The following is a 26,915-nucleotide window of genomic DNA, read 5'->3' as shown; positions in this document are numbered from 1 at the left end:
AATGAGCAGCTGAGATGTCACACAGAAGCAGCCACAGGCTGGGGGACATGGACATTGCTGGGGAGCAACAGACCTGTCCCTGCACCCGGGCTATATACCAAGGAGCATCATATTTTGGGAGCCTGGACTCCTTGTGCTAAGAACCAGGCTTTAAAGTCTCCATCATCAAAATTTAGGAGCAGAATCGAAAACCTGAGCTATTTTCCACTCGCTGCACCCCCAGCACAGCCAGCCTGAGGGGCTCTTACCTTGATAACCATCTCAAAGGTGAAGACGCCAGTGAAGACGTAGTCAAAGTACCTCAGGACCTGCAGAGAGAGGATATGGGTGCTCTGCAGCTGCTGCCAAGTAAACGGGCTTACTTGTGCCCACCCAGACCCCATTACTGCCCCCCACCCAGTGTTCACCTGGCTTAGGTGCAAACAGAGGGCCAGTTTTGCTTGTTCCAAACGGAATTTGTTCCCTAAGTGTCTAGGACAGCCATAAACCCAGCCTGCACAGGCACAATGGACACATTTTCCATGCACAGTGCAAGCGGCTCAGAAATGATGCTGTGAGCCAAAATCATGCTCCCTCATCCCAGTGCTTGTGCACATGGGTATCTCCCCAGTTTAAGCTACATGAATGTTGACAAGGCACCCATGTCTGCTCCCCAGGCTCTAAACCCTGCATGTGGGGGACTGGGAGGGCTTTCCAAGGTTTAAAAATGGAAGGCGATGCGGGGGAGACCTCTGCCTGCTGGGTGGAAGTTTCAGTGAGAGGTTTGCAAATCACCTTGTTGCGGTCAGAGTTGGTGAGGACAGGATCCTCTGCTGCGAGGGCAATGCTGCTGGCAGCGATCACCAGGAGGATGCACATCTCAAAGTAGCGCAGGTTGACGATGTAGTGGCAAGCCCTCCGCACCCTGCGGGGAGACAGCCCGCATCCCAAACCGTGAGACCCTGCCATTGCCCATAGGCAAAACCCACCCCACATCACCACGTTCCAGGGCAGAAAGATGGACAGCAAAGTCTGAAGAGCAAAACAAGGGAGCCCAAGGGTGGTTTGGGGTTGCTGACCCCTTTGCTCTGGCTGTCCCAGCTCCACAGACACCAGCCAGGGAGGGTCCTTAAGAAATTGGGGGGCCTATTCTTCCAGGCTGTTGGAGCTGGGCAAGAGCTATACGAGAGCTGAAAACTGCAGAAAAACATAATAAACATTGAATAAAAATCACAGCCAGCAGCCAGAAGTCAGGAGAGAAAACCCTGAGCATGGGTGGCACAGAGGGAGAGTGCTCTGAGGGCTTGGGGAACACCATGGCTGGTTGTCCATCCTGTTTGGGAGATATTCAGCCCCCTCCCCAAGTGGATGCCCTGTTTTCAGTCCTTCCCCTTACAGCCTTCCCCAGTTCCAGGTCCAAAAAATGTCTCACGGGTTGGTGGTGCTGAAGATGAACATGGAGCTATGTGGTACCATCGCTTTGCCCGTCTCACTTTTCTCCTTCTTCCGTTTCTTCTTCTCCACCTCCTCCTCATCCTCTTTGGTCTCAGCCTCCTTTAAGGGGCTGGCTTCACCATCTGTCTTGTTGCTAACTGCAGGAAAGCGAGAACCTTTGCCTGGCCTTGAACCCAGAACAGCACCCTGGGGGGCCCCAACAACCTCCCCTCCCGGTTTCTGTTTTGCATCCCTGTGCTGTTACAGAGAGAGCAATCAGAAGGAAAGAAAAGACACGAGCTGCTGGGATGAAGCAAACAAAAGGGGTTTTAACAAGGCCAGCATTTGCAGCACTGTTTAATTAATACCACCGTTGAAAGCAGCTCACCTTGCCAGCAAGGATGCTGTTAAGGGGTTTGAGCAGCAGAGAGGCAGGGGCTGGGGATGTGTTAGGAAAAACAGGGGATTTGAGTATTTTGCCCAAGTGGAGAGGAAGGGCGAAGGAGGGATCAGGTGAAGATATGGCTGGGAAAGAGGTGAGAAAGGAAGATCATCCCCAGGGGACAGTGGCACATCAGTGCTGAATTGGGCTCCCCTGCAAAACTAAGGTGCTGGAGGGAGGTGCTGCAAGACACAGTGCAAGGAATGCCCCTCCATTTGATGTGTACAGATAGGAAAAGCCATGCAAGCGGCTCTCCATCCCTGCAGAGTCCCTGAGGGAGGAGAGGGGCTCAGGAAAGAGAGACAGGTCCTCACTCTGTACCACAGCGGAGTCGTGGACATCAATCATGATGGTGGTGCTCTCCGTAGCCTTCTCGGTGTTGGGGGTGATGGAGGAGAGGTCGGGCTCGCTCCGGCTGACGGTGCGGCTGGTTTCAAGCAATGCTTGCTCGCTGGTGTCCAGGCTGCCGCAGTCCTGCTCCGTCAGGCTGCCTATCTTCCCCCCGGGGGGCTCAGGTGGCACTTGTGAGGTGCTCCCCTCCTTGGTGGTCCTGACCAGCTCAGCATCGCCGGCAGGGACCCCATTTGTCCTGCGGGAAGGCGGCGGGATTAAAAGAGATATGAGAAGATAAGGGGAGAGGACAAGGAGCCGTGGGAACAAGATGCTCTCCCTGGGTACCAACCTGCTGGGCTCCACGCTTGCCTCTGGCTCCTCCTGAATCAGTGCTTCTGCTGCAGCCGTGTCCCCACACAGGTCCCCATCCTGTGTCCCCTCTGTGGGGCTGGCCTCCTCCAGACCCATCTCCTGGCTGGCCGAGCGGCTCCCCAGGGCACTGGCTGGCTCCTTCCCCTCCATCCGGGCTCTGCGGTGCCGGCTGCGCCGCTGGCTCTGCCTCATCCGCGCCCTGTCCTCAATGCCACCTCCTGCCCCATCCTGCTCGCCCAGCTCGCAGTTCCCATGGCAGGATTTCTGCTGCCACAGCTCCTTGTCTCGCTTGGCACGGGGTGATGGGCTCCTCCTGTCCTCCCCACTGCCGGGGTTGGCACCTGGGGCTGGCTGCTCGGGTCCCTCGCCCTTGCTGCCCTGCTCCTCAGCGCATTTCTCCAGGGTGACACCGTCCCCCGGTTTCTTCCTGCGGAAGATGCTGGCGTGGGGGTTGATGAGGGGCGGCTCGTCCTTGTTGATGCCCTCCTGGCTGGACATCTGCATGTGCCGGCGCAGTTGGCTGGTGCGCTGCTCCCACACCGACATGTGGTGCCGCCGGCGACGCTCCCGCCTGCAATGGGGGACAGTGAGGGGTCGGTGGACTGGACACCCACCAACCGGACAACCACCCTAGATTTAATTCAGGAATCCTAGGGAGAAGGAAACACTGTCCCCAGGGCTATGGGCTGGGGTCCTGCTTTGTCCTCACCCCTCCAGCATCCCTCTGGTCCTGGGGGCTCGAAACTGGGCTAAAACTGTATTTCTGCCCCTTCAGAGACATCAGGATGATGGAGAATCAGCCCCAGCAGCCTCACAGCTGCCCTGAAGCTCTCAGGCAGCACACCCATCCCAGCTAGGCAGTGACCACCTTCCTCTTGCACTGGGGATGTCTGTGCATGGCCAGCTCCTCAGAGTCATGCTCCCCTAATGGTACAAGTGATGGTGCAGGGGACTCTGCCACAAGAGCCAGGTTGCTGGCAAGGGTGGCAGTGCTGACGGAATGGGGACAGTAAGGACGAGGGGAAGAGATGGTACAAGAGAGGAAAGCCAGGTACAAGACCTGCCTTCCTCAGTGGGAGGTGGTCCACCAAGACATTTGCAATGGAGAATGTCACTGGATGCAGGAGGTGCCGTCCATCCCTGGCTCAGCTACACACACCTGGGACAGTCTCTCAGAGGGGACAGCCCCTCACTCAGCACATCCCAGATGGGCAGCCTGCACAGGGCTTTGGGAACAGTGGTTTTGGTGGGAAAAGGAGCTGTACGGGGGCTCTGTGTTCCTGCAGGTGTGCTCCGAGGGAGCGCTGGGCTATGCCACGAATCCTTCTCAGCGCTATAAACACACACACAAACACCCTGGCGAAGACAGACGTGCCCTTTCCCAACACATGGATGCCCCACGGGTACACACACGTATGTATACTGCTCACTGCCGCAGCACACACGACTGCACAGGCACCAACACCATAGCACACACAAAACCACGAGCGCACGCACACAAATGGGGGCGCAAAGGGGCACAGTGAATACAGACACACACACACACACTCAACCCCCAAACCGAGGGGGCCAGAGGGGAGCGGCGCGTGCCCCGGACCCATAGACGCACAGACAGCACAGGAGCCACAGACGACACGCAACCCCCCCCACGGGCCCACATACAGGTGGCTGCTGCGTGGCTCCCACATCGACATGTGGTGTCTCCTCCGCCTGTCTCTTCTGGGGAGGAAAAACAAAGGGGTTCAATCCTTCACTCACCCCTCCTTTGAATCATGTGGGCAATGCCGAGAGGTGTCACCCACCCCGGGCAGCATCTCCTGCCTGTTGGCCACCAGGTGCTGGGACACTGGAGTGCAGCAACCAGCAGGGACCCCCCTGCTCATATGCACTTGCACACCGGCAATGAGCTGCCTGCAGTACTGCCTGGGCTCACACTCACACACTGCACCCCAGTTCCCATACCCCACTGTGGCACTTGTGACTGCTACGCAGGGAGACGCACGCAGCGATGCTCGTGCTGGGGATGCAGATCCATTTCGTATGGACCAAGGAACCTTCCCTGCGCCAGCATGGGGAAAGCAGTGCAAGCTGCAGCCTCTCAGAAGTCCTGGTACATCCTTAGATATTTAACAGCTCTTTCAAACTCTTCCAGATTCACTTCTCTTGAGCAACACGTGGCAATTTTGCAATGGAAGCGATGCATCGGGCCAGCCCTGAGCTGCTTTCCTTTACAGAGTAGACTGGAACAAATCATGAAGTGATCTTCAGGTGGAGCAAAAGGATTATTCCTTGTGTATCATCAAATCACACATAAAACTTCCAGTGTCATAAATGTGGCACTTGTATCTATGTCACAGAAATAATTAATTATTGAGATTAGCAATCCAGGTATTCAACTGTCCTGACAAGTTTTATTAGAATGGCAATAGCAACTGGTTGCAACTCAGAGGAGGGCTAATAGACTTAGTCTGGATTTATGATAATAAAATTGGCAGAAATAATCCATCAGCCTTTTCTGCACTTCAGTTTTGTTTCTTTGTACTGCACTTCTATAATAGTGCAGTGAAGTGTTTCTGTGTAGAGTAATGTAATGTCTTTGGATACCAGAACTCTTGTTTGTCTGCTACTAGCAAAACCCAGTTCAGAAGTCTTTCACTGATATTATTTCTTTTTTTATATATATAACACATCAGATATGCGCAGCTACAAGCAAACAGTCACGAGCACGTGCAAATGTGCACGCAGTGACTTATGGGTTTTGCTTTTGCAAATGCTGTTTTTGTGTGTGGCTGCAGGATGTGCAAGCAAATATACTCCAACCACACGTGGCCAAGTGCCTGTGTGCACACAGAGCTCCCACAGGGAGCATCTCCCCACCATCCTGTGAGTGCAACGAGACCATCAGCCCCTGGGGTGAGACACGCTGGTAATTGTGTCCTTACAGCCATGAGAACAGCCCGGTGCCACCATGCTCCAGGCAGAGAGAGATACAGGCACCCACCGCCATCCCTGCAGCAAGTGGCCGAGCCTTCAAACCGCATCCACGCACCACGTTCGGCACCGAAAACACATGACAGCATCCGCATGCGTCCATCTGGCCACCCACTCGTCACACAGCCCCGAGCCATCTGCACCGACGGGGGCCCGCGTACAAATACAATATACACCGATCGGCACCGCAGCTGCCCACGCCAGCCTGGCCACGTGGGAGTACTCGTCCCCGAGTGCCACCGGACCTCTCCGCAGGCAGGAATGCCTGTGCCCAACCTGCCAGCGCTGGGTACCCACGTAGAAATGAAGCCATCTGTGTTCTGCGCACACCCAAACGCAGACACCGACTCGGCTTCAACATCCTGAGTTTCCAACAGCCCTTTGGGAACAGCTCTGCTCTGGCTTGCCCCTTGCTCTGACCAAAGGCACATCAGACCTGATGCTGGAGGTGGTGGCCCCTTCTTGCACTCCCCTCCTGCCCCTGACACTGCCCATCCTGATGAGAGGGAAGAGCTGGAAAAAAAGACCTGCAAATATCAATACCTCTCATTTAAATGTCACTAGAACAACAAAAGGTTAAAGAGATCTGCTCTCCCAACCAGTTATGTCTGAAAACACTAGCAGGGATGTGCAGTGTGGGCAAATCCTTTAATGCCCTAATATCATCCATCTCTCCCTTTTCCTCTCTCCTATCTCTCCATCCTCCAGCCTATATCCATTTTATTCCTTGTTTTTATCCAACACATTCCCAACCAGCAGCCAGAGCTTGTCACGCCACACAGACTCTACATCTCTACCATCAACACCCCAGTACCTGGCCAGCCACAAATTTATTCTGAACCTTCTGTTACCTCCAAAACCAGGGCAATATCTGCAGCTGCTGGGGGACCAGGCAGGGCTTACAAATACCCCCAGCTCCTGCTGCCCCTAAAACCATAGGGTTTAGCCCTAAAATGACATGCAGGCAGGGGGACCATCACATCCCACCGCTGCCTCTGACCCCCCCAGATGACAGCTTGCCTGAAGACAGCGGTTTCTCTCGGCAAACCCGCAAGAGATTCTGCCGTGTATAAGCTTGGCTGGGTTTCAAAGCATAATGAAACTTAAAATTCCCTGGGAAGGGATTCTATTAAAAAAAAGAAAAGGAAGGAAAAAAAAAATCCTTTCAGCCATACTGAAATGTACTGTTTTGGGAAACAAATCAAAACGCCTCGTTTCAATGTTGACTTTGAAAGTTTTATGTGATTTAGACCATATGACACTGCAAGATAAAGGGAAAAAAAAGACACCTAGAAAGGAAAAAAAAGAATTTTCTTCTGCTGAAATGCAGAGACAAGGCTCCTTAACACCATGCCGGGGGTTTATGTGGTTTGGGGCCTTTTTTTCTTGCCCAAATCAAATTTATTTATAATCAAATGAGGTTTCGCAAACCTGCTCCAGCTCTCATAACTGGATTCGCTACCAGGGAAGGAGCCCGGGGGAGATTTGGGAGCAGAAGTGTCACTTCTTCCTGCAGGTCTGCCACAGAGAAACACCCCCGGGGAACAAATATCCCCCCTCCTCAAGAAAAAGCTGAGATACCTTCCTCCTCCCCAGCTTCCTTCCCCACCCCTAGCAGCAGCCCTGAGTGATTGAGCTGTATATTTAGGGCAGAAAGCCTCTTTTAGCAGATTTCTGCCATACCTAAGCCTTGAGGCTGCCACTTGGGGCAGGGGAGGGCAAGTCCATGTGAAATGGTCCCCACTCCAACCCCTCTCCAAGGCACTGGTGAACATGGGGAGCACACTGCTGGATCTCCATCCATCCTCAGAAGACACCCAGAGAGAGCACCACCCCATGTGGGGACCCCTTTTTCTTGCAGCAGCTCCATAACCACCCTGCTGAGAAGCCCCATGGAGCTTTGGGGACACTGTTGTTGGGGGAGTCACTCACTCAATAGCAGGCATGTTTGGCGCAGACATAGGGCTGACTTCTTTGGCTTTCTGAAGGGCGTGCTTCTGGTTAAAGGCCTCCTCTTCCTCCTGCTCATCCTGCGGAGGAAAGAGGGGAGTTGCTTAGTGGAACATTGGGGTTTCAAGGGAAGGTGCAGCCACCATAGAATCACAGAATGGTTTGGGTTCGAAGGGACCTTCAAAGCTCATCCAGTCCAACCCCTGCCATGAGCAGGGACATCTTTACCAGCTCCGGTTGCTCAGAGCCCCGTCCAGCCTGGCCTGTGATGTCTCCAGGGATGGTTCATCCACCACCTCTCTGGGCAACCTGAACCAGGCTCTCACCACCCTCAAGTGTCAAAAATTTCTTCCTTATGTCTAGCCTGAAAGGCAGGAAGGGATGCAGGGAGGTACCTTAGATGATAATGCATGCAGGAGAAAAGGAGACCTGCATTTCCAGAGACAGACTTTATATTCCTTGTGCTATGGGGACACAACTTCCCCGCTTTGCCAGATCTCACTGAAGGCGTCAGCATTACTTAAATAAGTGAACCCAGCCCACTCCAGGCACGAGCCGGGCTGTGCAGGCTAGAACAGCCCCAGACGGCACAGACCAGCTCAGCCCTCCCTTCTTCACAGCCACAAGGGTGAGACAGGCATCCCTCTGATGGAGTGGGAGGCAAGGCATCCATGAACCACCCCAGCGGAGACTGTATGGCTTTAATGAGTACGGTTGTGTCTTTGGTGCAAGAAATGTCATTAGGAGTCATTAGTGCTTATTGAGCCTTTTCAGAAACTCATCACTCCCTTAATTGATGCTGCGGGTACGGTGTGGGGCTCTGCCACCCCTCTCACCCCAGCAGCAGCCAGCAGCCCCTGGAAGTGCCACCTGCTGCCACCGCAGCGGGACAGAGACTCCCAGATGTACCCCTCAGCCAAATCAGCACTGTGCCCCATTGTGATTGCTGCTAAGGGGTCAGATTTACACCAGCATGGAAGCCTCTCAGTAAACCCCAAGGACCTGAGTAATAGGCAAGGGCTCCAAAAAAAACCTGGCACCGTGGAATAGCTGATCCCCTCCAAGGAGCAGCAACGACCCTCACAGCTCTCGGTTATGGACCGTTATCCAGATGGTGCCCCAACATTTTAGCATTCCCTGAATATTTCCCAACATGGTCTTAAAATAAGCTAAGCCAAATAACCTTCTCAAGCACCATCCTAAATTGTGTCCTAAATCATATCCACTGCTCTGCGGGCAGATTGGGAATAAATATGGACACCAGTGGAAAGTGCTTCCCACTCCTCATCTCCAGAGCACTTGGGCAAATAACCATCCCCATATGAGACCCCATCAGATAGATGAGGGTTATTTGACCTGACTGGAGGAAAACAAAACTGGAGAGCTTAAATGGAGAACAGTTAAGCCACACTTGATGGGAAGTGTGGGTGTTCCTGGATAGACATGAGACCAGCAGTTTTAAGCACTGTCCTAAATCAAAGCCTAACTGGCTTTGTCCAGTGATATGGGTTTGTGTTTGAGGGGAGCACCCCATGTACCCTCCTGAGGGAAGAGCCCCCCCTTCCAATTTGACCTGATCTCTTTCCAAAGCAGGCTGAGCTAAAGGACATGGTGGCCCTGGCTCTGGAGTGAGGACAGCCACAGGCAGTGCCCTGGTGCCTCTTCTGCTGACTCCCTCCTTCCCCCTCTTCATACCAGCAAGAGAAGAAGAAGCAACAGGAACGTACCTTGGTGAGCTCCTGAGCGTTGGCCAGGTTGTCCACCGCAATGGCCAAGAACACATTCAGCAGAGTATCTGTGAGCCGCTAAGGATGCACAAGGCACATGTTAAGGACATGGATGTCTGTAGCCACCGAGGGAGGGTGGCCATGATGGCTCCTCACCAGCTCAGTGAGGAGCAGCCAAAGGGGCAAACTCCTCACCCATCCCATGTATACAGCCCTCAATGCACCTCCAGGTAGCTCCTTCCCTGCATTTGGGATATCCCTGATGGGAGGAAGGAGCAGTGCGTGGGAAGGATGGTGCCATCAGAGATGCAGATGAGATGTGGTTATCTCCACTTAAAGCACATCAGTCAGGTGGATACAGTTTCCAAACAAGGTGAGGATGATGAAATAGATGGAGGACCACATGCCCGAGCGAACACCTCCCTGGGAGCGGATGCCATTGTACATCACCTCGTTCCAGTCCTCACCCGTCAGGATCTGCAGGAAAAGCAAACCAGCAGCTCTGTCACCTGCACCTTCTCATCCCCTGGACAGCCCGCTCAGATCTGCCCCAACAACACACAGGAGCCAAGAACAGAAACCCTGTGCAGCAAGTGACCCAGCTCTGCAGCTGCAGCACTTGAGGGAGATGATGCTGAACACTGCTGAGGATTTAGTTCTCCTCAGAAGAGTTTTGAAACTCTTCCGCCTTGCACAACAGAGGTGGAAGAGTTTCCATCTCTCGCTATCTGCTTTGTTACACAGCAGGAGAGAGAGGAAGTCATATCCTAACATCTGAAGGAGGGGAACCTGTTTGCTTTAAAGAGCCCTTTCCAGCCAGTGGGCAGTGAGCAAAGAGTCCCAAGTCCCTTTGGTCATGTCTCCTTGCAGCCCAGCTCCTACCTGAAACACTGTCATGATGGCTGCAGGGAAAGTGTCGAAGTTGGCCGACGGTGTCCCATCGATGAAGTTAAACCTGGAAATGGAACCAGAAGGACACAAATGGCCTGGAGTACCAAGGTCATCAAACCCCTGATTACTGTGCTATCAGCTCTCTTGTGCTTAGGAGGGCCTTTCCCCACTCCAAGGAAGGACTTCAGAGCATTTGGTGCCAGAACCAAAAAGGTCTCCTGGCCAAAATGACCCACACAGCCCAGAGATACCTGCCCGAGCAGGTTCTTTCATAAGGGAGAGCACCCTGAGAGGCAAGGCTACAGTCTTCAAGATACCTAAGAGGGCTTTAATGCCAAGAAATTCCTTTTCCACAGACTTAAACCAACCTACCTGCCTCCAAACAGCTGCATTCCCAGCAAGGCAAAGACTACAATGAATAGGAAGAGGAGGAAGAGCAGGCTGATAATAGACTTCATGGAGCTCATCAATGAGACCACCAAATTCCTCAGGGATGCCCAGTACCTGGAAAACAGAACCAGCGCTGGAGCCCTTGCAGAGATGCTGGAGCAACAGGATCTGGGCTGCAGCCACAGTCTGAGATGTAGGGTGACAATAATGGGTGGCTGATACATACTTGGTTATTTTAAATATTCGTAGTAGACGAAGGGCTCGTAGGACACTGATCCCAAACGAGGTTCCTGGCCTGAAGATAGCCCAAACCACTTCAAAGATGCTTCCCACTGTGACCTGAGAAGCAGACACAGCCATGAGGCAAAGCATGGGTTGTTGCAAGGAAACCTTCATGTGCCTGAAGATGAGGAGGCACCCACCACCCCGCCCAAGGCCAGGAGTCTCAGTCTGGCACAGGCAGGAGGTCCCAGCAGAAAGGGTTCCCCTGCCCACTGCAAGGACCATCCCATTCTTCTCACCCTTGGTTCCTCATGCTGCAGACACCTGCCAAACTTCTCCCCGCACACCTGCAGCATCTCTGGGGCCACTTACCCCACAGTCAAAGCAGTTGAAGGAAGAATGGAAGTAAAGGCGTGGCCCCATTCCGTACATCTTTAAGGACATCTCCAGGAGGAAGAGCCCAAGAAACAGGAACTCTGCATAGTCTGAAAGAGAAAACCCAGACACACTACCCTTGGGACACCAAACCATGAGGAGCATCCTGCATGAATCCACACACGTAGCACATCACAGAGATGGGACAAGTCAAGGACCACACTGGTTCCCCCAGCTCTCTCAGGCCAGGGTATGGGGTGACGCTTGTCTGCAAGGACCTCAATTATATATAACAGAGCACCAAGAGCACAAGTTAATCATTCAGGGTAGGTGCACCAGCCTCCCAGGGGTTTGAGAAGACAAGAGATAGCCAACATGGAGCAGAGCAGCTCTTTACTGTTACACAATGGTGACTGGGGCATCTGCAAAGACATTAACCACACAACACTGTAAGGGAATATTAGAAACCTGGATTTAAATCATTGCATGCCTGGAATTTGGCCAGGGTAACTGAGCAGAACAGCCAAGAGCCAGTGAAAAGCTTCTCCAGCTATTTCATGAACATTAGCAGGCACCTTTTCCAAAAGATGCCTCTCACCATGACCAGCTGCTGTACCACACCATGGTGTGTTGGGATCCCGGCAAGTCTGAGCATGCAAATACAAATTTGGGCAGGCCTGCTGCTCGATGGAGACATTTTCAAGGTAAGAAAAACACAGCCGTGAAAGCAGCACTGTCCCTACTCCAACAGCTCAGGAGGAATGCACGGCTGCCACGGGGTCGACTACGCTGTTAGCACCAAGCTAGAATAGATATGCATGTACTGCCTCTGAGACCTGACCACAAGGGCTGGGGCATGCTCCAGTAGCTGGTTTTAAGCTTGGGACCACCACACCGTGCTCCGCACCAAAACTTTAACCAGGAAGTTCTCCCATGACCAGCTCCATCACTGCAAACTCACGCCTTTCCAACAATTGCTTGTGGGCATTCAAAGATAGATCTCCAGCAAGCTTTCAATCACTACTGTTCACAATTTCAAGATAAACCCAACTGATACCTGCAGTCTATTTTTCTCTCTTGCAAACACATTGGATCTGAAGGGCATGAGGCCCGTAAAACTCCTCCACTTTTGCTCATAGACCTGAGGCAGCCATCTGTGGCCACAGGGCTCAATTAAATGGCTGTACATGGTCCTTTGTTACCAATCATAGAAGAGAATCACAGAATAGTTTAGGTGGGAAGGGACCTTCAAAGCTCATCCAGTCCAAACCCTTCACCAGCTCAGGTTGCTCAGAGCCCCGTCCAGCCTGGCCTGGGATGTCTCCAGGGATGGTTCATCCACCACCTCCCTGGGGAACCTGGGCCAGTGTTTCACCACTCTCATGTAAAAAAAAAAAAAAAAAAAAAAAAAAAAAAAAATCTCTTTCTCATATCTGGCCTGAATCTCCCCTCCTTTAGTTTAAAAACTATCACCCCTTGTCCTACCACAACAGGCCCTGCTAAAAAGTCTGTCCCCTTCTTTCTCATTGGCCCCTTTTAAGCGCAGAAAGGCTGCAATAAAGTCTCCCCAGAGCATTCTCTTCTGCAGGCTGAACAACCTCAACTCTCTCAGCCTGTCCTCACAGTAGAGCTGTTCCAGCCTCAGATAATTTCTGTGGTCTCCTCTGTACCCTCTCCAGCAGGTCCATGTCTATCCTGTACTGAAGGCTCCAGAGCTGGACACGATACTCCAGGTGGGGTCTCATCAGAGCAGACAAGTTATCAATAGTGAACACAGTCCACACTATTCCCCACCCATCTCCATACCAGCATGACTCTGGTGGAATTCATCCCCACTTGCCCAGGGGCAAGGAGCAAGGGTGTGCTGCAACCTCCAGCTGCTGGAGACAAGAAGGCTGCAGGAGGCTTTGCCTGCCCACACAGTGCTCTCACACCTACACAAAGTCCAGAAACTCACAGAGGAAATGTGTGAGCCAGGCTGGCTGGTTGTGATGGACGATGGCCACACAGGCAGTGTTGAGCGCCACCAAGCTCAAGACAATCCAGTAGAAGACCTGGGATTTCACCATGTGGCGGACAGAGATGCGCAGGAGTCGCTCCTTGTGTCGTAAGTAGGAGGCACCGTCCACTCTGGCACCTTTGAGGCCAGAGTGACTCATGGGATTACCTATGGGAAAAGAGGGGGAAGAAGGAGTTGGGTGTTCCAGCCATCATGAGAGAAGGCCTTGGGTGCTCCAGCATTCTCCACAACATGAGACAGGACATGCAGCTCACAAACACTGATCTTGTGGGAGATGACTTAACCACACAGTTTTTATATGGTACAGGTAGCAGCAGGTGATTTGCCCCCTTTGCTGCCAAACTAGCAGAGATAGCTGAGCTGTGCCAATCTCCATGTGATAGGTGCAGCCCTCACAACTCAATAAGCTGGCAGAGGTTTCAGGGAGGAAGGCTCCAAACTGCACTAACCTAAGGTTGGATGAAGCGGTCTTCTCTGTGCCAGCCTCCGCTCGCCCACGGAGGCAATATCAACGCAGTGCTCGTCACTTGAGTCGCGGTTCATGGCATCCGTCCGGTTCCTTTTGATGGTGGCTCGCCTGAGCACTGGGAAGGGAAGAGGAAGAGGTGTTGGTGGCCCAACTGTGCCAGTAGCCACCTCATTGGACCATGACCTGGTGATCAGTACCTGGCTAGAGTCACCCAGGCGACCTTAGTCCAGGGCTGTATCTTGTGCAGGACCAGACTCTCCTGGCCTTCATGGTCTCTTAGGGGTTATGCTGTCAATCCACCTCCCCACACTCCAAAGACCCCACTGGGGCACTCTCGAATCCCCATCCTCTCATCACAGCTAGAGGGTTTCCACCTCCAGCTGCAGGCAGGCAGAAGGGAGGGCAGGCAGGTGTTTAGGCAGGGTTTTGCTTGTCTTACCTTCTAAGGCTGAGGTCCCAGAATTTTTGTTCTCTTCAGCCAGCATGACTTCCTCTACGCAAAACACAGAGTTCAGCATCAGGAGACAAGACACCCTTGGCTGAGCACATCAGACCTCACTGCCTTGTACTCAAGCACTTTGCCCAGACTGGAGGTGATTGCTCTATGTTGCAAACTCTTGTCAAGTATTGCTTAAGCGTCCAAAGCCAAATTTATAAGAATGGCAAGCGGCAGCTACCACACATTGCACAAAAAAGAAAAATTGCTTGTCATCAATCCTTTTTCCTACCCTGTAAATAACTCCACTAAAGAAGCTGAACATTGTAGACAGGTCTTGGGCTCAACATCCCAACCTAGGACCAAAGCTGAGGTCTGGGGCTCAGGCTTTTATTCCAGTTACCATCCTTTTTCAAGTCTGAATGCCAGATGAAAGTGTAAACCTTCCCTTTCCAGAGCTGAGTGCACTGAACTGATCCCCACAAGGGGCAAGCAAGGACAAGGGCTATAGCAGTTTGGGGACCAGCATCCATGGGCTGTCATGCCTCACTGAGTATCAGGAGGAAGCCCAGAAACCTCCATCATCCCCAGCCCTTGCTCAGGTCCAGGTGGGAGCCCTGAGCTGGGAACCAGTGAGTGCATCCCCTCCAGACTGCTTCAGGAGTGGGTTGAGCTGGAAAACCACCGTTCTACGGCTGCCTTCTACTGCTTTTCCCCTGTCCATCACTGCAGGAGACTGAAGAGAAAGGAAACTATAGCAGTGCAAAGCTTCCAGCAGTGATGCTCACAGCCATCCCTGGAGACATAATATGCCTTATGTTCGAGATGTGACCATTTCATGCCACAGAACATGAGGTTTCATCAGCTGTTGGCAACGTTCTTGCTCTCAGCCTGGCCAGAGAGCTGCTGGAGCATCTGGGGCCAAGCTCACCCTTCTACCCGACGCTGCCATGTGAGCACCTGGACAACTCTGGGATTGCACTGGATAACGCCCAGGGATCCTTTCCCATCCCCACCACTCTGCATGATCTGTGGTCCCCACCACCCCCCGTCCCACCAGCCCTTACCTGCTTTGTCTATCCAGGCCCGGTAGCCATTGAGCTCCCGCTCAATCTGCTGTTGGCGCCGCAGCTTCATGAAGGCTCGGCGGTTCTCCACTCGCTCCCGCTCTTTGGCAAACTCCCTGGGGAAGGACAGAGTGGGGACAGTGAGAGTGTGGCCAGGGGCAAAGGGATGCACAGGGGGCTGGGGCACCACAGGGCTGGGAGGGGAGGCAGGGACCGAGGGTGAGCACAAGTGAAGGGCTGCTGGAGTATGTTGGGGAGATGCATGACCAGGGGATGGGTGCACAATCAGAGGATAAGAGGCTTCTTTGCAGGAGAAAAAGTGCAGGTGCACGTGGAGGATGCTCTCAGTGCCACCTGACTCCACAACCAGCTCAGCTCCTCTGTGCCCCTTTGAGGAATAAAAACTGGGCACTGTGAGGAAGCAGCAAAGGGATGCAGGAGGGCAAGTCCTGTACCCCACCTTCACCACCTCTTCCTCTGAATCCTTTCTCTTTCCAGTCTCTCCTTGGACAACCCTGTTGCACTTCTCTGGACTTCAGTGTCTCTCGTGAACTGTCCAGGCACTGTGACCAGTCCAGAGAAGGACAACAGCTTGGCACAGCATCAGGCAGGAGGGCAGGCAGTGCCACATGGGCTCTGGGCAGCCAAGGGCACACCAAATGCTGAGCAATGCTGGCCAGAGTGAACACTGTGCCTGCTGCTCACGGTGCATGGATGTGGTAGCATCCACATGCTCATGTGCACTCCTCGATGCAATCATAAACACACTCTGGGGTACATAAGATATATGATTTCACCTTTAGCCCAGCCCAGAGCTGTGCAAAGACACCCATATGCAGCAAAGGCTAGATACACCTTCTCACGTGCAGTTAAAACACAAGACTGCACTGTTAAGCATGGTCTGCATTCTGGATTTCACAGGCTCGTAGCCACATGCAGAAGGCCTGTGCAGGCTGCCCTTCTGAAGTTTTCAACCACCCTGTATGAAAAAGCACTCACAGCCCTAAGAATGTATGCAAAGGCCATTGCACACAGAGAAACTGAAATATTTGGCAGGAAGCACAGGGGCGGCAATCCCTGAGGTGGTAACTTCCCACCCACACCAGGGGTTATATGTGAAATGACATGGCCAGACCTTCTAGGAGGACCCATACCTCATGCTTGCTTGCACGCACCACATACCTGGGACATCTCAGCCCACACATTATACCTCTACTAATGACCACAGTTGCACACAGGGAGCATCCCTCACACCAGATATCCCCCCAGCACACCCTTCCTTCCTTGCAACACCATCAGGGAGGTGCAATCTGTTGGCTGTCCCATCCCTGAGCCCTGTCTGCACAGAGAAACCCGGCCCCTGCCCTCAGCCACCTCCCAGTCCCAGGCTGCTCCGAGGGAAGCATGATTGCAAAGAACAAATGGCATCATTCTCTCTGCAAGACAAACGTCTTTCTCCTCAGAGACTAGCAGCAATCTCCACCCTCAAAAAAACATAAAATAAAAAAAAATTCAAAAGAACTGAAAGAATTGGTCTGTCTGCTGCAGAGAGAGTTCAAGTGCATTACCCCAGCTGAGCTATTACACCCTTAATGCTGTGTGGGCTTTCGCATATGTGTGTGTGTGTTTGTGTGAAAAGCCATGAATGTTCCTTGCATCTCTTGTTTAAGATCCCCAGACAATTCAAGCATTTTTTAATTCGACCCCAGGAAGGTGAAGTTTCCTGCCGCTCTGGCATTAAGCATCAAATGACTCTCCCCCTCCATCGCTGGCTTTCAGACTGAAATGAGACTTTCCTCCTAGGGCTGGGAAGGGGGAGAGAACAAAAGGCAAGGAAGAGAAAAGCAGCCTAAGTGGAGGGAAGGAGGGCGGGAGGAGACAGGGAGGGAAGCGGGGGGGAGAAGGAAGGACCTCCCACAGCCAAGGGCAAAATGCACTCTCAGTTTGGGGCATGTCATGCAAAAACTCTCCTTGCCCCTCACTGGAGGAAAGGCAGGATGATTCTGGCTATGCCATCACCCCTCACGAGTCTTTGTTTGTTAGCAAATTTGAGATGTCAAGAAACAAGAAGATGCTGTTTGCTTCTCTCCCTCTGGCTTGGTCCACTGGTCTTCCCATGTGCTGAACATCTGCCCCATGGGCCATAACCCCCTGCCAGCCAGCACCTCGGCTGAACTTTTGCCAGCTGGACCCTACAGATATATTCTGTGTCCAGAAACACCTGCAAAGCTTCCCCTGCTTTACACCGGCTGGGAATCTGGCCCCTCTCTGCCACCTCCTGCTTGCTCATCCCTCCATCTTCCAGCTCCTCCTCTGCTGAGGCTGGTGTCTCCTTTTGCTGCATGGCAAGAGAAGCCATCACCATGTGTCCATGATGAAACCCAACCAGAAGGACTAGTTGAGCTTCGAATCACCTTTTACCAGAGGAAGGAATGGAAGCATCTTTTCCAGTGCCCCTCTCACTGAGCACCATTTGCTTCTACCCAACCATTCGCTCACGGAGCACTAATCTGCAAGAAGCTGGTGCCAGGGACAAGGTCCGTGCAGCCGCCACAGCGTCTCTGAGGGAGACACTTCCCACATGCTTGATCCCTAATGGACCTTAATTGCTTCTGTCCATTAGAAGGAAGAAAGGGTGGCAGAGAGGGGAGAGGAAAAAAAAAAGTTAAGCTCAACTTAATGAATTATTACATTTCAGAAAGACACGTTACCGAGCAGGGCAGCAGCGGGGGCTGGTGACATCTGAGAGTGGGTAGGCGATGCTGACAGATCAAGGATTGCTCAGAGCCAATTTGCAGCAGCGGGTAGAGATAATACTGTATGTGTGCAAGAACAGGGCCAGCCGCAGTGACTGACAGCTGCCTGGGAAGGCTCCAAGTCACAGGCAGGGCAGCATCTCATTGCCCAGAGAGCCGGGCGCCAATCGAAGGGCTCTGCTCCCCAACGTGTTTGGGTTACATCCCCAGGAATAGCCCAATTTTGCCTTGCCCAGCCTGCTGGGGTGGCTGAAGCATGGATGGTTTGCTCCTCCTCTGCCTCATGATTGTCCTCTACAGCCCGGGTATTCTCCTCATGTGGCCCGAGAGCATCTCTGCTCCAGGTAGGAGACCTTGAAGGCACCACTGCGCTTGGTCACCTTCCTCCCCGGGCCTCCGTACCCTCACTCGCACCAGGGCAGCGATGCTTTTACTATACTGCTGTGCTCCGCTCAACTGGAGAGCCCAGGTCTGGTTTTAATGGGAGAACAACTCATGTGGAAGCATCCAGACTGAAAATGGGCCCCATTTTTTAAAAACAGAACAAAAACAGATTGAAAAAAAATCAAATCACAAGACAACCAACAACCAAAAACCAGTTAAGGAAAAAAAACCCAAACCACCTGCAACGTACTTTCCTCTTTTTTGGAGCTTGCGTCCAGAGCAGGAACACAGCACTGGTCACATCAATATTGTGGCTTCCATGCTTTGAAACCACAAGCCAAACACTTTCAAACCCATTAATTCGTTGCCTTTTGCCACCATTGAAGACACCTCTAACAAACCAGTTACCAAATGGGTCTTAAAACAACACGAGGCAGCAGAAAAGGATGGAGTGGAAAGAGCAGAAGTAGCAGATCACATGCTGAGGACAAGGCAGCAGCACCGTGCCACTGTGAAAAAACAACCCATATGTAATGGGATGTATAACAAGGAACACCATCTGCAAGACATCAGGTAATACTGCTGCTCTCCTCAACACCTGTGAGGTCTCAGCACATGGCTCTGCTTCAGGTTTGAGCACCACAATTTGAGGAAAAAACACCTTCAACTCCAGGAGGGTGTCAGAGAAGGTTATGGGACAGAACTGCCAACAGACAGTTTGGAAAACACAGATCAGACAGCTGCAAACCAGGGCGGGCTCAGATGGTATTTACCCAAGAGGTGTAAAGGAACTAAAGTAAGCGTGTGCGGAACTCACTGTGCAGTCTGTAACCTGGTGCTTCATCTTCAACAGCCAGTGGCAAGCAGGCACAGCAGAACCGGGATTAGTGCACTGAACTGACAGCAAAGGTGTCCAACGGGTACTAAAACCTCTGCAGAGGGAAGATGTGCTTCATAGGTCTGCTTTGAGGGAGGCAACAAGTTTTTTGGGCAAAGGCAATTGCTTGATTTAAATTCACTCAAACTGCCACAATTAGTCAAGGAATATTCAAGGCCAGGCTGGACAGGGCTCTGAGCAACCTGATCTGGTTGACGACGTCCCTGCTTGTGGCAGGGGGTTGTACTGGATAAGCTTTGAAGGTCTCTTGCAACTCAAACCGTTCTAAGATTCCTTAACAAAACTGGACTGTCTCAAGAAAGTCTTCCCATGATGCACTCACTGGTGAAAAGAAAAGAATTTTAAAAAGGAAAAGAGAAACATCCTATTTCTTGTATTCCCTTTTGGTGGTGACCGTTAGCTTTTGATCATCTCTCTGTACTTTGGCAACAGTTATGTGTTCGCCGTGTTGTGAGAAAGCTGCAGCAAGAACCGGAGCGTACAGCTGACGAAGCTAAAGAGAGGCACATTTATAGAGTGCCGGCAGACACACGAGTTGAGGAATGAAGAGCTGACAAGCTGTTGGTGACATCAAATGGTAAAATGGGAAGGAGCTGGGAGATACCAGCCCCGAGATTACCCATTACATCACTGTCCCATTTAAAAAGGGCTAGATGCTGATTGTTACCTTCTAACTTGGAGAAAGCTTGTGATTTAAATCAGATTTTATTATAGGTACTTGCTGATGTTTGTCACTTCTACCGGGTCCGAAAGGGGCTTGTATTAGAGAGGACTGATACCAAGCAGCATGAACAATTCAGAAAGATCTCATCATGCTCGTTTGCATTGACACCCCACGCTAAGAGGTGAACAAAAATAGAGGCAGCAGGGAAAGGTGATGAGAACATGAAGGCACAGGGAGAAGGCAGCCCAAATGGGAAACTGTCTCCACGAGTGGGGAGAGGCCAGAGAGGCTCCAGACGAGGAGCCACCAGAAGCAAAGTCAAGTCTCCCAGCACTAAAGAGCTCCTTTTATAAGCCAATCCCTCAAAGAGATGTGAGCCATTGTGGCTCCATGTAGGGCCCAAAGCAGCAGGGACAGGGTCACCATCGGCCAGCTGTGTTATGGGATCTCTCTGGTCCAGGCTTTGGGCAGCTTTGAAGATGAAGTTCAAGAATTCAAATAATTGGAGACACTGAAATGACTCAAAGCAGTGAGAAGCACAAGAGAACTTGGACTTTGCATCTGCTGATGGGGAACACAGCCCATTGGCTGGCAAGGCCTTTATACACCTCCCCTCTTCTCTCCAGGAATCCCTATTTCTCATCTATAGTTATCTCCAGTCAAGAGGATCTCATTCACCCAAGCGCAGGTTCAATCATGGCTGGGCATCGGCCGCATGTTGCTGCAAAGCCTGTCCCTCACCAATGGATCCCAGCAGAGATACAGGTGTCTGGTCCAGCCTCTGCATCTCAGGGTGGGATCAGCCCCTCTCCACACCCTTCATGCGTGGTCTCCAAGAGGAAGTACTCTATGACCAAGTGAGAAAAGCATGCATGGATGCTTGCTTTGTGTGCAGCTCAACCCTGCAGTGACCTTTTAAAGAGAAAAGACAAGTTTCCCATGACACTTGGATTGCGCTCAGAGCAGTCAACAGTTTGGAGAGCTTGTTGTTTTGAAGTAGAGAAAAATAAATGACAAAGAGGACAAATACCACCAGGAGAAGGGAGCTACTGCCATTCCAGTTGTAAATTCTCAGTTTCAACATTTTTCTAAGGGTAACAATGCTGGAGTTTGCATCTCTGGCCCCATTGCTCAGACAAGCCGATTGTTTGCAACCGTGCACGAAAGGCAGCAATAGCATGGCCAACCCACGCTGAAAGAAAAGCTACAGAGAAGTTCCAGAGGGTCTGGTAGCCCTAGCAGCAAGAAGCAGAGATAGAAGCTCTGGATTTTATTTCGCTCTTATCAGTCAGGGCTGGTATGAGCAGTGCAGCTTTGCTGCTTCAAGAGCCCCGGGCTTTGTTCGCAATCACTCCCACTGGCTCCTGCAGTGCTGGGAAAACGCCACTCCTCCCCTTCCCTTCTATGCTCCAGTTTTTATCCTCCGTGAGCAGAGAATGGTTTCACAGTCGCCCCTTTGCAAGTGCCAGCAATCTGCAGATAAAAGATGCACTGCCAGTGCTGCAGGTGAGTTACAACGTGGGGAAAAAAAAAAAAAAAATCACCAATTTTCAACGTTTCATCGCATTAACTTCCCATGAACTGCAAAGCACTCTAATCGACGCCTTCACCACACAAACACAATGAATTCAGAACCAATCATCAAGTGTGAAACCCACAATGCAACTGCTAGATATGTCACTCCAGCACTGCAAAACAAACAAACAGCCACCTACGATGTACAGAGAACTGATAACGCTACATGATTCACTCAGGGCATCCTCTCTACTTCACCCAACACGGGTGCCCAGCACCCCCTTGCAAGTATGGAGATGGCCATGGAGGATCTGGACACGTCCAAAGCCAAGTCACAGAGCTGCAGCCACAGCCACACAACTGCTGTCATTAGCCAGGATGACAGAAATCACAACAATCTGGAACAAACAAATCCAAAAGCAATATGTGAGCAAGAGCTATCCGCTGAGTGCTTTGTCAAGAGGATCACAACCAAGCCTTTTCACCCCCAGCCTGCAGACACCAGGCAGTCCGCAGAGCAGATTTGCAAGGAGGCACAAAGAAGAGCAGATTTGAAGCAGTCGAGACATGCTGGCAAAGAGAAATCAAAGGGGAAAGTCACCAAATCAACTCTTTGTTGTGGATTCTTTTTTTTTCATCCTGTCAGGGACAGGCTGTTAAGAAGAGTCGTCACTCCCTGTACCCCCGGGGGACACGGCACAGCAGACACGCACGTCTCTTGTCAGGCAGCTTGTTTGCAAAGGGCTTGGAGGACCTCGGCAGAAAGGTGGTACAGCAAAGCACAGCAGAGCCACTCATTGAATATGGATGCCCACCTGGCTGCTGAATAGAGATGAAGATCTCAAAGGCTCCTTTTGCTTCACTCACGTTCAAATACCACACCGATGACACAAGAGCTTCCCGAGAATAAAGTGACAAGTGAGGCTGTTTCTCACCAAATGTGGCCTGACCAAGGCACATCCCATGATGGTGATGGTCCCTGTTACACCTCCCTTCAAAAGCAGTTCCAGATAGTGAATCCCAAACACACAACAGCTCAAACACCTTACATCTCAACCCAGCTGCTCCCTGAGGTGCTACAACCATTAAAGAAAAAGAAAAAAGATGCTTCCAAGCTTTCCTCCTTAACATGTAATATTTCTTGGGCATGTTTGTTGGCATCTTGCTGTCCCTCATGATCCCCCCACAAGCCTCCCTGCACTGTGGTGATGTGTCTTCCCACTTTCCTCTCCACAAACCGCCAGCCTCCAAGATTTTAATCCTCTTCCCTTTGTTTTTGGCTTCAAATCACCTGCTCCAGGTCAAACGCATGAGGCCCAAGTTTTGTGTAGAGCCTGCAAAAAAAACCTCCTGCTTCCATTGAAAGTGTACACTTGTTCCTTCAACGCCTTTATTATTAATTGCTATAAAACTTAATTTTATTCATCATTTGTTATGCCTCAAAATTGGATGGGAAAAAAATTCACATTAAGTGAAGTGAAAAGATTTCAGAGATGGTACAGAAGGCTCCTAAAGGAGCTGAAGAAACTCTCCGGAGACTGGGAACACAGAACTAACCCAACCTGAAAGAAAGAAGATCTTAAGACAAAGAAATCTTGCCAAATTGATCCTTTAATTATAACATTAGTCGTTTCTTTCAAAGGCTTAGTGCAAGAGCTGGGGGTGGGGGGCAGAAAAGACTTAAATGGAGAAAAGACTTAACATCACCAGGATGAGTAGAAGCAATTAGGAGGATTTAAATTACTCTCTTGTTTGGTACAAGGCAGATGGATTTCATTTTTCTTGCCATCATGCTCAACTCTTTGCTCTGCCATCAGCTTCCAGAGGCCTCCTTGGCAGACCTGAGGACCCAGCTTTCCCAGGTCAGGCAGCATTCCTGGCCACTCTGCAACCACTCAGTGATTGCTGAGGACCACGAATATCGGTGATTATAGCAGCTTTGTCACCCTGCAAAGGGGCTGGAAGTACGAGCCTGGATAGGGAAAAGGAGTCTACCAGCCCTCAAGAGGAGGACAGACGCTGCAATGAATGGAGGGGGGCGATTGCAAACCAGATTTTCTCTGCAGGGGCTGGGGAAAGGGAGGTGGAAAAAAGTCAAAACACAGCCTGTCTGGTATGAGAAACTCCACGTGAGTCCTCAACGTTACACCTCCAAGTGTGGCTTATTTTTTATCTTCACTCTTTCATCTGCTTGCTCCCAGCAACAAACTAGACAAAAGACATCTTCTTGCAAGAGGGGCAAAGCAGAGGGAACCTCTGCAGTGGCTTGAACAGGACCAGTGGTGTGCTGTGCTGGTTACTGGGAGGGCATTACTGCTGCTGTGGCACCAGGCATGCCACAGGTGGTGGGGACCGGGCAGCAAGGCTCTCACCGGGTCTCTGCTGCTCTGGAGATCAGCCTGAACACACAGATCCAAATTTTCTTTATATGAGAAACAGCTGAGGAAAAAAAAAAAAAAGAAAGAAACCACCACATTTCACAAAGAAGAGAGAGCAGAACTTTGCAAATCTCCAGCATGGGGCACATGCAACTTCCACACTTTGGAGCCAAGCGATCGCAGGGCATTGCCCACAACAGACCATCAGCCACAGGGCAGGAGCAGGTCCTGTCCACCCTTCCCACCCACTCCACAGCAGAGCTCCCAAATCCACCGGCTGCCACGTGGCAGAAAATGGGGCATTTCAGCTGACGCTTCATCCTCGCTCGCTCCCACTGACTCTCTTCTGCCAGGATTATTTTGGTAGCTTGTGTAGCTTTAAAAGCTGAGCAGTCACATCTCCTTGGGCTTGATACCTGCTCTCAAAGAGGAACAGGGCCAATTTTTTTTTTCCCCCTTCCTGCTCTCAGTTAGAATTAATTGATCTGTAATTGCACCCATAGAGGGGGGAAGTTAATAGACATAGTAATAAATGCCAAAGCCCCAGAAGAACCGGTTCTCCAAGCCCCTGCCTGGAGCAACGCCATCTCCTCTTAATAGTGTTGCAAGCAATTCCAGCGCATGTTAGTATTTAGAGAGAAAAATCGAGGAGCCTCAGTATGATGGAAATCATTTTTTTTCCTCTCCCACATACTTTGTGCTTAGGAGCAGATGGATCCAGGCTGTTTACATCACGGAGGTCATGCCTCAGCTTAACAGTTGGGGAACTGACTGTTGGGAGAGATGCGCATCTCAACCAGAAGATTTGCTAAATCTGGGCTCCGGCAAACTTCTGATGGTGGCAAGTTAAACATAATACAAATGTCCTCCTGCAGCCTCTTCACATTCAGGACCTGCCTTGGGTGTTTGATTTTTTTTCCCCAAAGAAAACCGCTGCCAAGACAAAGCAAGGGCAAGAGCGGCAGCTCTGCAGCAGCTCATGAGCGTGAACTTCGAGAAGGCTGAAAATCCCACGTGGACCTCGTTATTCACCGGTGCAGATGGTGCGGTTTGCAAGAACGTGTGTCCAGGTTTCTGCAAGTGGGCTGCCAGGGCTCAGTGCTGACTGCTGCACCCTGAGTTAACAGAGTGACTGTGATTTCAGCTGCCTGCATGCCCCAAATCCGTGCAGTAATGCTGGGGAGAGGTTTCCTTCATGTGGAGGTGTTTCTATGGAAGCTCATCCCTGAAGTGACCTTTTCCTCCTGGCTCCAGGATGTGCAGGAGGATCCAGCCAGACCCTGGCTGAGCATCCCCCGCTGGGAGACAGAGGATGGAAAAAGCCAAGTGCTCTCTTCCAGCACAAGAGGATTGCAAGAAGTGTTAAGAACAATAAAAATCAAGTAAGCAAAGCGAGGAACGAAGCCCTCAAGGACGCACATTGTTTGCCTGCAGAAGTACCTTCTCCTATCTCGTGTCGCACCCCTCGGTGGCTCCAGCAGCAGCTTTGGTAAGAGGATGCTTCACCACTGCTAAGGTACAGCATCCACCCAGCCGCAGGGGATGTCTGTGGCCATGGCCGGCTACAAGGGCACATGGGGTGGCCTTGCCATGGGGTGACAGAGCCCAACTCACCGCCTCCACTCACCTCACTCAGCCCTCCGGGGAGCTGAGCAGTCGCACTTTTCCCTAGGTATCTGGCAACACCACGAGAGCATCTCCATTGCCAATTAGGCCACCCACCCGCTTGCATCCTTCCCCAATACAAACCCTATTAGTGATAAACAAACAGGCGAAATGCCAGCCGGCGCCTGGGAAGAGGCCTAGTCAACCGCATCTAATTCATTGGGCATTGGAACAGCTGCCTCATGCAGTCCCGGCACAGGCAGACACACCCAGCGTGGACCAGAGCATGAGCTGGGCATCCCACCAGCCACCCTGTGGTCCTCCTGCCAGTGCCTGGCTTGCAGGAGCTATGCTAGCCTCAAAGCATCCCACTGACACCAAAAGCCTGAACGTCTGTGCAACACACCACGGTGGTTTGAGAGGTGGTGGATGCCCCATCCCTGGAGACATCCCAGGCCAGGCTGGATGGGCCTCTGAGCAACCTGATCTGGGTGAAGATGTCCCTGCTCATGGCAGGGGTTGGACTGAATGAGCTTTGAAGGTGCCTTCCAATCCAAACCATTCTATGATCCAACACTGCAGTAAGGGGCTTTTCTAGCTGTTTAGCCCCAAGCTTCCTAACTTTCCTTCACTGAGTTTTTGCAGGAAAGCTCCTGCTTCACGCTGGCACCCTGCTGGACCTTGTGCAAATCCCCAAGCTGGATGTGGTATAAGAAATACAAAAGCCACCCAACTCTGCTTGGTCTTCTTCGTCCTCCATAAGAGCTGCCAGCCTGCAAGGTAGCATGAAGCCTTTCCTGCAGCCTGTCCCCAAAGCCCCTGGACTTCACTCAGACCCCAGACTGAGAGCTGGAGAAATTCAACCCATCAACAGACCCCGAAGCACCCCTGAAACTGCTACCACCACACCTGAACTCTCAGGGACACTTAGGACAGTGACAGACATAACCAGGGTCAGTCTCCACATTGATCCCTGCATCTAAGGACTTTCCAGCTGGCCAAACCAATGCTGTGGTGGTTTTTATTTTGTCACAGTGGGCAATTAGGAAAATAAATGACCTGCTCTTGGGCACAGGGTCCCCACTGCCATCAGCAGCAAGGGCGGAGGAGCCCGAATCCCCCTCCCAGCGCAGAAGGCAAGCTCTCCCCATGCACCAACCCCTGCCAGAGGTTGAGGATGTGCTGATGCAACTGCGGTTCATTGTCATGGAGACGAGAAGCCTTTTTCTCTCCAAACCCAGCTTAATGGCTTGGATTAAAACCTCCTTTCCCCTGGGAAGTGCACAACAGGGAGAGCTGCATTTCTCTTACCCCAGGCACCCCCTCCCTTACCCAGGCGCAAGCACCCCTGGTGCTGCGTGCGTTCTCATGGCCACAGCCTGCACAGCATGGAGGTGCCCCAAACCTGTCCCAACATATGCCCACCACACTCCATCAGCCAGCAGATGCGCACCCCACAACAAACACATCCCAGCCTCAAATTCCCATAAGGCTCCCCCATGTCTCTCCCCTCCAGCAGGTCCCAAGCAGCCAGAAGATCGACACTGGCCATTTCTCACAGGTGACCAAAACCACAAGTTCTTCAGCAAGGTGAAGCAATGAAAAAGTATCTTCAAA

At 51.7% G+C, this 26,915-nt stretch overlaps 1 protein-coding gene across 1 annotated transcript in view; it reads right to left on the bottom strand.

The window, feature by feature from the left end:
- CACNA1E (calcium voltage-gated channel subunit alpha1 E) overlaps positions 1-26,915 on the bottom strand; it is a 91,326-nt gene that overhangs the window by 30,846 nt on the left and 33,565 nt on the right. The window contains exons 8-24 of the mRNA XM_082054215.1: positions 15,099-15,214; positions 14,035-14,088; positions 13,621-13,710; positions 13,064-13,273; positions 11,104-11,216; positions 10,736-10,848; positions 10,492-10,623; positions 10,111-10,183; positions 9,588-9,705; positions 9,229-9,296; positions 7,484-7,581; positions 4,223-4,279; positions 2,538-3,131; positions 2,170-2,444; positions 1,412-1,571; positions 775-904; positions 249-308 (exon numbers count right to left, since the gene is read on the bottom strand). Of these exons, the coding sequence (XP_081910341.1) occupies positions 249-308; positions 775-904; positions 1,412-1,571; positions 2,170-2,444; positions 2,538-3,131; positions 4,223-4,279; positions 7,484-7,581; positions 9,229-9,296; positions 9,588-9,705; positions 10,111-10,183; positions 10,492-10,623; positions 10,736-10,848; positions 11,104-11,216; positions 13,064-13,273; positions 13,621-13,710; positions 14,035-14,088; positions 15,099-15,214 (2,461 nt within the window). The remainder of the gene's footprint in view (positions 1-248; positions 309-774; positions 905-1,411; positions 1,572-2,169; positions 2,445-2,537; positions 3,132-4,222; positions 4,280-7,483; positions 7,582-9,228; positions 9,297-9,587; positions 9,706-10,110; positions 10,184-10,491; positions 10,624-10,735; positions 10,849-11,103; positions 11,217-13,063; positions 13,274-13,620; positions 13,711-14,034; positions 14,089-15,098; positions 15,215-26,915) is intronic.

Source organism: Streptopelia decaocto, assembly GCF_964273445.1.
Source record: "Streptopelia decaocto genome assembly, chromosome: 5".
Taxonomy (NCBI): Eukaryota; Metazoa; Chordata; class Aves; order Columbiformes; family Columbidae; genus Streptopelia; species Streptopelia decaocto.
Note: the sequence above shows the minus strand (reverse complement) of the source record. Positions and strands in the feature narration are given on the sequence as shown.